Source organism: Aspergillus steynii, assembly GCF_002849105.1.
Source record: "Aspergillus steynii IBT 23096 chromosome Unknown P170scaffold_10, whole genome shotgun sequence".
In the NCBI taxonomy this organism is placed as follows: domain Eukaryota; kingdom Fungi; phylum Ascomycota; class Eurotiomycetes; order Eurotiales; family Aspergillaceae; genus Aspergillus; species Aspergillus steynii.
Window position 1 is genome coordinate 231,369 of NW_020194407.1, and position 11,215 is coordinate 242,583.

Below are 11,215 nucleotides of genomic sequence, written 5' to 3' on the forward strand. Positions count from 1 at the left end.
ACGTCCAGTATCGTATGCACCCATGCCTCTCTGAATTCCCGTCCAACATGTTCTACGAGGGTTCTTTACAGAACGGTATTTCCTCTATCGAACGACTTCGCCGTGATGTTGACTTCCCTTGGCCCATTGGCGACAACCCGATGATGTTTTGGTCCAATCTAGGAAATGAGGAAATCTCGGCCTCGGGTACATCCTATCTCAACCGTACCGAAGCAACTAATGTGGAGAAGATTGTCACCCGCTTTTTCAAGGCTGGTGTTCAGCCCCAGGACATTGGTATCATCACTCCTTACGAAGGACAGCGCAGCTACATTGTCAGCTCTATGCAGGCCAATGGTACCTTCAAGAAGGAGCACTACAAGGAAATCGAAGTCGCATCGGTTGATGCTTTCCAGGGAAGAGAAAAGGACTTTATCATTCTTTCCTGCGTGCGATCCAATGATCACCAAGGTATTGGTTTCTTGAGTGACCCGCGTCGTCTCAACGTTGCACTTACTCGAGCGAAATACGGATTGGCAATTCTTGGAAACCCGAAGGTGCTGTCCAAGCATCCTTTGTGGAACTGTCTCCTCCAGCACTTCAAAGAACGCCACTGCTTGGTGGAGGGTCCTCTATCAAACCTGCAGGAATCTTTGATTCAATTCAGCCGACCCAAGCAAGCTTACCGAGGACCTCAGCGTTTCCAAATGGCCTATAACCACGCGTCCAATGCCACCAACGGAGCCATGAATGGAAGAAATGGCCAACGCAACGATTTCCATGACACTGGTTCTGTGATCGGCTACATTCCGGACGATGTATCTTCGGTTCACTCCTCGGCCCTTGGCGGAGTCGGCATCCCTTCAGGCTACCCTCCCATGTTTCAGAACTTCGCCGACTCTTGGCCCGCTCTCCCTGGTGCTCGTCGGGCCAATGGCAACAGAGGAAAGGGCGCACCTAGTGTCGCGGGTGAATCTGTCGCAGCTACCGAGTCCGATGTCACCGGAAGCGTTATCGATGGCAGAAGTGTGGATCAGGGCGGTGTGAGTCTGGCTGGATTGAGCATTCATGACATGAGCAAGCAGCCCAGTCTCAGCCAGTCCGACCGATTGAAGCGTTACGTGGAGTCTGGAGGGCGTGAGCCCTACAAAGCTGGCGTCCCTGACAGCGGCAGCATCTTCGGGGGAAGCTCTGCGAGCATTCGTGTCACGCGTGGCGTCCCCGGTCAAATCCATGATGACGACGATACGCGCAGTGTTTCCACTGCCTTTGCAAGCCAGGTTGGGGGGAATTACGACTGATTTGACTCATGTCACGGCCTGTGCCATATAGACTGGCATTACAAGCATACTTGCTGTCATTCCCGTGACTAGGGAGACAACTGTTCGCGGAATTATTGGACCATCCACAAATGGCTCGATATCCTGAGGGTGTACAGTCTGTCAAGGGGCCTCGTTGGGCCTGACAGCTGTACATTTCAGGGTAGTGTCGGCGAGAGCAAAGTCTCAATCATAGGTGGGAAATGGAAGGTATTCTTCACTTGATGTTCTTCCGCGGTGCCTTTTATCGATATCAACGGGGCTCTGTTGGTATTCCACAGCAGTCTGAGGGGCGATTGGCATTGGGGATGCGACCGCTTTCGGTATTTAGTAGCAGGGATCTGGTGTCCGTGGAATGATGTGGAAAGGGCCGCAACCTTCCAGCAAGACAGGCTGTATTTGCTGTGTAGGGAGGAGTCTTGCTGGTGAAGTCAGAGCAGGATTCTGGGAATTTTCCCGACGCACTCCATTCAGTCTGCGTCTGCAGTCATCTCTCGCTATCTCCAGGCTGCGGTCAAATTCCGGATTTCCGCGGAAGTGGATGAGAATGAGCTCATCGCCGCAGATGCTATGAAATGGTTCTCGCCCTCTTAATTTGCTTGTTTATGCTTGTCACGACTCAATTGAATCCTTTTGCTTTATGTGGCACTGTTATGGCGATGCAGGGGATGCTAAAATTAACCCGCGATGGGAAAGTCATGCCTCATTCCTGTCAAGCTCCTTTTGTGTCCTCGGCCTTCTTGGCACGGGGCTTCGTCTAACTATCAGCCTCATGTTTTAACTGTTGTTATGCTCTCGCAATGAATCCAACTATAGTCATTCGTTTTCACCGCCATCCTATCATGAAGCCTGTATCTAGGACGTACGTGTTCGTAGAAACGTCCATCCACCCCAGCCATGCAACTGCCCCGATCAATCTCCGATGTTTAGACTTGGCCAGCCATTCTTTCTCCAAGCAATCTCTACGGAGTGATGCGTTTACTTGGCGAGCAGTAGGCAACTAGAATTCGTGCATCCTGGGCAACTGGGGGTTTAAGATTGAATATTTATATATAGATCGCCCTGGGGTCTGGGAGCACGGGGGCGCCGACTAGCCCGGCTTGACAACCTTAATGCAAGTTGTAACCGCGAGGATGCCGGGGCTCAGCCACCCTGTCATCAACCATAACTGGACCTCGTTGCGTGTTATTGGTCTGGGTGATATTCGGAATCCCCGCCGAATTTGATATCCAGTGCTGCGCCACTCCGTCCGAATGATCGACTATCTTTATTCTTGGGCAGCGGGCTCTAACGTCTAGCACTTCAGCAATAAAGAATTGCGATGCCTAGGATGGAGTATGGAGGCTGATTCGGGTGATCTTTATCGTCTACCGTTGCTTGGAGTTCTATCTTTAAACGTGGGGGGATGTATGCCTGCAGCTAGAATATGCATAGTTCTCGAACTCAGCCTTCAGATGATCCCAAGAAATAAGAGAGAAAAGGAAAGAAAAGAAGAACAAAGAGCAAATAAAAATAATCTGCATACGTCTCGTAGAGCCGTAGATCAGATGAGAAATCAAACTGCTTGGCATCTGAATGCGATCTATAGTCTGAAAACTCTCCTCGCAGGGGTCGAAACACAGGACACGATTTAGAAATATGACGCACGATGTGTAGAATCCCTGGTGTTCGTCACCCAATCAGGGATATTGTCGAAGGCTTCTGCAGCTGGGGTGCGCCAATCTCATCCATCACCGAGGTGGACCCAACTCCTTGCTTTATTTTAGCCTCTGCCGTGAGTTGGATGGCATTGGATCCCAATCCGACCTGCCACCGGATGGATTTGCCTGCTACAGGCGAATGCGACAATCAGCGGTCGATTGGGCCAGAAGAGTTGGTCACCGCTACCTCTCGATGACGGAGCCCTTTGGTACCTTAGGCACCGCTCCACCGAGGGTCATGCCTGCTCCATCCCGACGTGGCCCGGCAGCTGCAGCAAATGTTGTTGCGATTCCACGGACAAAGAAATTCAAGAACAAGCCTCCCGCATGACGAGTCGATCGAGTAGGGACTACACGAGTGTCCGCGCGATGACCTCTACAGCAGGGGCTCCGCTAAGAATAACCTAGAATAAGGCGGTGTGGCTGAGGAACCGCGCCCTGGCCACGTGCCCACACGCTCATTGGCGGGCAGTCACGAGGCGTGGCGGCTGCCGTTTCGGGTCCTGACAATTCAGGCGCGCACCGCACCTTCCTCAGCTCAGCTTCTCCATCTACCTGATCAAAATCCGAGGGCTATCTGGTTGCCTGATATCATCTCCCCGGCCATGACTCACTCCTAGTCGAGGCCTAAAAAGCGCGTCAAATACCCATTCCTTGACGAGACCACTCCTAGCGCCAACATTTTGGTCCTGCCCAGTAGATCTCCAGGCATTCGCCGCCTTCGTAGTTGAGCCAGCGCCTACAAATACAACGGCGCGTCTCCGTCGGTCAGACCACAAGTGACGGCTTTCCCGGCTGAATGTTATGATTTACGACCCCCTCCGTTTCAGCTAGTTGCTCCATACATTATTGTTATTAATTCTCACTGCGCCTTCCCTCACCCAGCCATCCCACCGAGGTTCGCCCAGCTTACATAACGGCGAGTGGCGTGCCAAGACCCGTCCATTAGTCACCGTCGCCTGGCGCCTTAATGCCTTGTTTCCTTAAAAATTCGGCACCCCCCGTATTCCGAGTAAGGAACCTACACTCTTGCGGTGGCTCTGACTCGACGCGACCGTCCACCTCACGTCCTCGCCCGTGCCTTCGATACTGATCTTTTTGTGCGCAGTTCGCTTGTTATTGAGGAAGACGTCGCCTGGTTCCTCTTTTTGTGCGCGTCTCTCCATCTCCCAGGAACCCGCCTCATTGCAATTGACGGCGGGGTTGCAACTGCGATATGGGTGACGGTTCTGATTACCCAAGTCCACGAAGCGAAGGTCCCGGCGGACCTACATCTGTTCTCGTCGCAGCTCAAGACTCTCTCTCTCCCGCTCCTAAGATGACCGATCAACTCTCCCCCAATTTCATGGAAGGGGCTCGCCCGCGACTGTCGGTGAGACGCGCGCGGGATCCGCCCAAGAACGCTGCCGGCCAAATCTATTGCGACCACCACGAGTGCCACCAGGCCCCTCCGACGTTTCGTCGTCCGTGTGAATGGAAGTGAGTCGATTCCTCCCACCTCCCGTTCATCCCGGGAATCCGCGCAGCTGACCTAATCCCCTTCCCTAGTAAACACATGGACAAGCATGACCGTCCCTACAAATGCCTCGAGCCCGGATGCGATAAGATCCAAGGCTTTACCTACTCGGGCGGACTGCTGAGGCACCAGCGCGAGGTGCATAAGAAGAACATCAATGCCAAGAAACCGCTGATGTGTCCCTACACCGACTGCAATCGCAGCACGGGCAATGGCTTTACGCGTCAAGAGAACCTGAAGGAACATTTGCGCCGTCGCCACATGCACCCCGAAAATGGCACTGTGTCCGATCTGCCTATTGTCCCCACGTCCGAGCTCGACGGCACTGCTTCTCTTCCCCCGGCGCCTCCTTCCATCAAGAGGAAGCGCGATTCCATTGATGAAGACCCGACCGTCGAATCCGTCGAATTGCCCGAGGATGACGAGGGGGAAGATGAGCAGAACGGTGTGGATCTGCGCAACGAATTGAAGAGACTGCGTCGCGAAGTCCAAGAGAAGGACCGCCGCTTGGAGGAACTGGAAAGGATTGTTTCCGGATTGCAGCAAGCCATCCCTCAAACTGCACCTGCTCAGGGATAGCGCGCTGCTTGATACAGTATTCTCCTTTCTTTTTTCTGTTATCATCATGAGAGATTATCGTGCTTTGCTCTTTGCTTGTTGGTTTTCTGTCTGCTTTTTTTCTAATCTTTTCTTCTTCGTCTTGTCATGTCGTGTTTTGCATTCTGAGGGCGTTTTCACATGCAAAGTCCGGGCCCTGGGGCTTGCATTCATTGCTACAACATCAATGGGAGGTTATATGGATCGGTCTACATCTGAGGACGCATGGATCTGCGAAGCAGCTCTGAAGAGTATGGCGTTTTACTTGAGGTCGATAACACGGACCAAATGGTGTTTCTTTCGTTTTTTTTTCTTCTTTCTTTTCTTTTTCCTATTCATGATTTCCTTTTTCTTTACCCTTCTATTACCTGAAATATACCCAGGCGTTTTCCCTCCCTTTTTCTTTTCTTTTCCTCCTCTCTGCAGCTTCCTTGTGCTTCTAACCTTTCCCCCGTCTCTACTTTTCACGCTTGAATGCTTCGGTATAAGCTGGAGAATATGCTTTGTAAACTCTCGGATGTCTAGTCTGTTGAAGCATAAGATTGTATTTTTAATTTGTTCGGGAAGTGGTTCGCAAATGGATGAACGTCTTTTGACATGTATTCGTTCTAGACCAAATTAATACCTCACTGACTGAGGACAAATCCTTTCGTTTTGACTATCCATCATACTAGTAGGCTCTTGGTGGATATCACTTGTGTTGTGCTTACCCAATTACTTCTAGCTTCCATAGTAGTGCGTGTCTTGGAAACCTACTTCTTTATGCCAATAATTTATCCGATGGTTTCATTGGATAGATAGAACAGTCTCCTTGGGAATTAGTGTGATGAGAGTTGTGTCATATTGCCTATTAAGTAGCATGACCTCGAAAGCTCCATACAGTCCGAATTTTCACCTTTAGGAGTGGGCTGAAGCTGGCGTGGCGATACCCTATCTAGGACGCTTGATTAGTTGGTCAGGATAGAGACCAGTTACACTGTTCTGCTTCTCTGCGCATATGATTGGCGCAAAGCATACCGGCTGTGGCAATGGCTCTCCGGTTTATTCGCAGAGCGAGTGCCTATCGTGCCTGGCGCCTGAAAGTCGTCCATACATACCAAGGCTAGATGAAACGAATAGGCCCAATTCTGTGGGCCTGTGCTAGGAAGCAGATGGAACAGCGCATAGCACCCTATTGCCACCGACAGGATACCCCACGCCACCTCTTCGCCTAGAGCACCAAATGTACAGCAATAAGGCGAAGATTAGCCGGCTCTTTACAGCCTAGCAAGAAGAAAAGGCATCATCTCGACCGAAAGAAATCCCGCCCCCCCCTTGCCCGAGGCGCGTGAGCTCCAGATAGATCTACCGAGACTCTTGACCAACAAATCCCTACATCCTAGGTGGCTGTCAGTAGCGTTCCTCAAATTAAGCGCCGTATCACCTACCGGTAGCAGCCTATCAAGGCTGCAAGAGCCCAACTAAGCACACAGACCATGTCATGTATGACAGTCCATGACTCACAGTGGTCCATCTGAGTCAGTATCATCACGAGTCGCCCGGCGCACGTTGCCCCTTGTTCCGCACAGAGATGCGTTGATTTGGCCGCGGGCTTCCGGCCTGAGGCAAGCATCAAAAACGCCTGGCCCCGTGATGCTGTCATGTGAATGGAGGCCTGAGGCAGTAAGGCGTAAGAGGCACAGCCGAATCGGGAATTGTGAACACAAACTGGATGCTGAGTCAGCAGCACATGCTGTGCCGCCTGCCTGGTTGGTGCCTTGCGCGACGGACCTGAAGGGAAATCACGTTGGCGAATAAGCTGAAGAGAAAGTAGAAACCAAGTAGGAAGGGAAAGCAACCTTGGAATCATCCTTGCCTGCTTCCACTTTGTTCTTTGTTCTTTGTTCTGCCGGCAACAAAGCTGGGCTGCGGTGCACATCCTTGATTGATCTGTTGCATTGCTTGGTCTCCCTCCACGAGTGAATGATCACATCTTCCGCGATTACTATCATTATGATCAACCGCAGAGCTTAATCACTTTTCTTCCATACTTTCTCTATTCCTCCTCTAGTCGACACTTTCGACTATCGGGACACTTCCTACAAACTTCAAGGCCCATTTCCATTCAATCTCCTGGCAGGCTTTCTACATTGTGTGTAACCGGGAGACTCCTCGAGGGCTTTCATAACATGGCTCTTCCTTCGCGTTGCACGGAGGCTCCAATGTCTCAACAGCCCAGCACTCATTATGTCCGCACCCATGAATATGTTGCTGGCGCTGGGCGAGTCCAGCGGACAAACTTTTACGCTCTGGCAGGTATCGATTCTCAAATCGGGGTCCAGCTGGAACCCGTCAGCTCAGACTCCCATTGTTTCCCCGAGGGCGAATTCGTCCCGCCAGGCTTCTTTGAGAGAGTTCATTCGGATATGTTTGCGTTGCCGCCACGCATGAATGACTGGAAATACCACATGCGCCGAGAGGCCCAAATGATCCTCCCTTTCCTTTATCTGGGTCCGTGGGCTTGCTTGAAAGATCGAGTCTGGCTGGAAAGAGAGGGGTTCACGCTACTCCTCGCCGTTCGGGACCAGCGATTGGCACATGCTCGATTGATTTCTGGCGAAAAGGCCGCCATGGAGCTGGGAATCGAAACGTGCGCAGTGGACACGGTGGATAATCAGGACCTCATAACGGCGCTGCCTCGTGCGATCCGCTTGATCAACGATCATGTCTCTACTCCGGCAAATGCGCAGTCTCACAATTCGTCGCGCCGCAAAATTCTCTTGTTCTGTGAGACAGGGAATGGTCATTCGGCTGGGGTGTTGGTTGCATACCTGATGGCAATGTTCAACTTGAAATTTCACCAGGCATTGCAGATCGCCCATCTGCAGCGCTTCTGTATCGACATAGACGAGCCATTGAAGAATCTACTTTTATCGTTCGAGTCGATCCTGGCGGCTAAGAGAGATGTCGAAAGCTCGAGGAGAATGGCATCGGCGAACCCCGGCCTGGCGACTCTGACTACTACGAATAGAAAAAGAGACCTTGAGGACCCCAACGACATGGAGGACAGTATGGATATGGATGGCCACGATGGTCTCTTTCCTGCACGACGGGGTACAGCGCCGTTCCAGGATCGCTGAGAGTACATTGTGTGTTTTTGTTGGCGTACAGCATGGCGTTTGAGAGCGATTGGCCCATGGTTTTTCTGTTGATGGTGACATTGGAGACATTTGATTTATGAGCCCCTCTCTGGGTTTCTCTTCTTCTTGTACAACCTTTTCTTTCCTATTATTTTCGGGTGTCTTTCTTTTCTTCTTCGTTACAAAAAGCAATCGGAATATTTAGGCATGAAGCAATGGGATACTTAGCTTTAGGAATACTCCGGTCTATAAGCTGGATTACTCCGAGGTCATTAACCTCTGACTACTAAACAATGCCTTTTATTTCACATTACTTCTGCCATTTTTCACTGCAAGCAGGCTCCTGGTGGTGTTTGTTGGCTTTAATTCTTCTTCCCTAAAGAGGCAAGTGCCTTAATTTCACTCAATGACGGTCGCCTTCACTCTTGACCACCTTTTTCTGTCTTCCAGATGGGCTCTTCCGTTATCTTCACTACCATCTAGGTGTCAAATAAAGTATTTATAGGCTGCATCCCTTATCTTTTCATTGTGATTTCAATGTGATTATCTTCATCCATTTAACCTCTGCACAAATCCATGTGCGATCGATCACCATGAGGCTTCGCAGCAGTATCCGCCCGCCCAAACGGTTCAATTCTGAGGATTATGAAGCTCCTTTCTCACAGGTTTCCTTACGTCGACCCCAAAAAGACATAGAAAGACCACCTATCATTGAATTTAATCCCAACTTGCCGCCGGCCGCATTCCCGACTTTGGACAAGCCCCGGGTTCCTGGATCGAACGATGGCAACATTGACACTCCTCAGGATGATTTGGACAGTGAGGTTGACTTCGACGACATCACGTTTGCTGAGATCGAGAATCTCAAAGCCAGCAATGGGCCCCTGAATCCAATCTACGTGAGGAACATGAATTTGATGGCAAACGCAGGCCGACCCTCATCACATACGGATCACGACGTGGAAGATACCGCTTGGGGCTCAATTTTTGATGACTTTGACCAAGAATTCCCCCTGGCAAGTGAATCCATGACCCTCCCTCCTATCCTTACTCAGTGGCCTCAACCAGGCACGGATCCGTTGCTGACTATGCCTAATAAGCCTGCTCCCCTGATCCCAGATCCAGAATGGAGCGATATGCCTATTTCTCTCAGAGTTGAGATATTCAGTAACCTTCTCGAGTCGCTCAGCTGGCCACAGGCATGCAACCAGTTGGGACTTAATGTCCAAGATCAAATTCAACTCCAAAAGAAGTGGGCCGAGCGGGACAAGCAGGTCGACGACGAAGATGAACTACTGGCAGAGATGCGAGCGCAGCAGCTGAGGGAGTCGATGCGAGTCGACAACAGTTCTCCGAATCATGATTTGAAGTCGCTTCAGACGAGAATGCAGGAAATAGGCGACGATGCCATTAGCAGGCTGAGAAGGAGACCTCAGGCAAAGCACTTGATGTGCAACACCGACGATATCGCTATTGCCAGGAGATTCCTAGACAAACAGGGGCTGAACCCCAGACTTATCGGGGAATGGAGCAACAGCATTCCCGTTGTCGAGGGCTATAAAGAAGGAGAAAACGACAACCATTGGATGGCAGGAACCTTTGAGTGGACTTTGGAACCATTTGGTATTAGAATCAGTGAATCGCCTTTCGGTTCTACCCCTGCTAGGGACAACGCAGCTACTTGGAACGAATCCACCGAGTCAACACCTTCCAGGACATCAGTCATTGATAGTTTCGGGACAGAACCTTCAGTCAGTCCAATAGACACGGTCCGACGTCGAAGCGGTGTTGTTAATCCTGCTCCCAGGTGGATCAACGACCCAACCTCGAGTTCGTGGCGGCCCTCTCCATCCAGCGCACTTGTTAATCTGAGCATTGGCACGGAGCGAGCTGCTCAAATTCACCCGGCAAGATCGGTTCGTCAAAACCCTCCACAGGACTGCGTCTCTGAGAACCCCACCCCGACAGTAGGTGATGCTGCTACTGATACTCCTGATACGAGAACAGCCCTAGCCCCAGCCCCAGCCCCAATCCCAAAACCAGCTTCAACTAGCTCCCAGAAGCCAGTACGGCGAACATTGGGTGGGAATTGGTCATATTTGTCTGCTGCGCCCAATCCGAATCTTAGGAGGACCTCCACTAGACGCCCGCGGAAGAGACCGGACGAAGTCAAATCAGGCGCGAGAAAAGAGAATCCCAGGGCTGATCGTGGCAGCATTGAGCAGCGATGTGCCGCTCCTCAGCCAGGGGAGAGCTTTTTACCTAGGGCTCGGCCAAAATTAACCAGAACTTTGTCAGACCCATCCTCGAGCATCCCGACAACCTACCGGGGATTACCAACCTTCAACACAGAGACGTCAGAAGCAGCTTTACCCGTCCTGCCAGAAAACAGGAGAGAAGAAGCCGATGATATGACAACCACGCCCCCAACCTCTGATACCCGGCCAACTGCACAGACATCTGAAAGCGAAGTCGCGAACGGTGCAATGGAACTGGACGAAACGGAATTATACGAAATGGAATTGGACGAATTGGACGAGATGGATGAAGTGGTTCTTGTCCCATCCGGCCCTTCGGCCTAGTCTATTTCAAAGCCCAAAAACCGGGCATTCAATCGTACTAAGTTGCTCAATCTGAATCTAGCATCGGTTCTTGTACATACTTCACGTCTGATGAGCATCATGACTTATGATTTGTAATTTTCATTTCGTGTACAGTTTTTTTCTTTTTTCTTTTTCTTTTTCTAGCATGAAACATATCATGGCGTTTTACATCAATCTAAATGAATGAAACATTATTTGAAGCTAGCATATTTCCTTTCCCATAAAAATGCATACCGAGTAATAGATGTAGATGTCGATATAGTCCGATGGCGCCGGAAACCCATTTAGAGGTGGTCCGTGCGGCGAACGCGAAAAACCCGCGTCAACCAAAGAACGACCTGCGAACGCGTTCCTTGCATCGCTCTGAGCGACCCATTCCTCT

The 11,215-nt window shown here is 50.9% G+C and overlaps 3 protein-coding genes across 3 annotated transcripts; all 3 read left to right on the forward strand.

Moving 5' to 3' along the window:
* Positions 1–4,214: 4,214 nt before the first annotated feature.
* On the forward strand, positions 4,215–5,093 carry P170DRAFT_450784 (putative C2H2 transcription factor; the record flags this gene model as incomplete). The annotated part of the gene is made up of 2 exons (XM_024851145.1): positions 4,215–4,477; positions 4,547–5,093. 2 exons carry the CDS (start codon positions 4,215–4,217, stop codon positions 5,091–5,093), a joined length of 810 nt encoding a protein of 269 aa, XP_024698852.1.
* Positions 5,094–7,154: 2,061 nt separating this feature from the next.
* On the forward strand, positions 7,155–8,527 carry P170DRAFT_55860 (dual specificity protein phosphatase family protein). Its single transcript, XM_024855272.1, has one exon. The coding sequence runs from the start codon at positions 7,280–7,282 to the stop codon at positions 8,228–8,230; it is 951 nt and encodes a 316-aa protein (XP_024698853.1). The 5' UTR covers positions 7,155–7,279; the 3' UTR covers positions 8,231–8,527.
* A 296-nt stretch (positions 8,528–8,823) lies between these two features.
* P170DRAFT_480522 (uncharacterized protein) lies at positions 8,824–10,812 on the forward strand (the record flags this gene model as incomplete). Its single annotated transcript, XM_024853788.1, has 1 exon — positions 8,824–10,812. The coding sequence occupies one exon, from the start codon at positions 8,824–8,826 to the stop codon at positions 10,810–10,812; it is 1,989 nt and encodes a 662-aa protein (XP_024698854.1).
* Between the last annotated feature and the right edge of the window lie 403 nt (positions 10,813–11,215).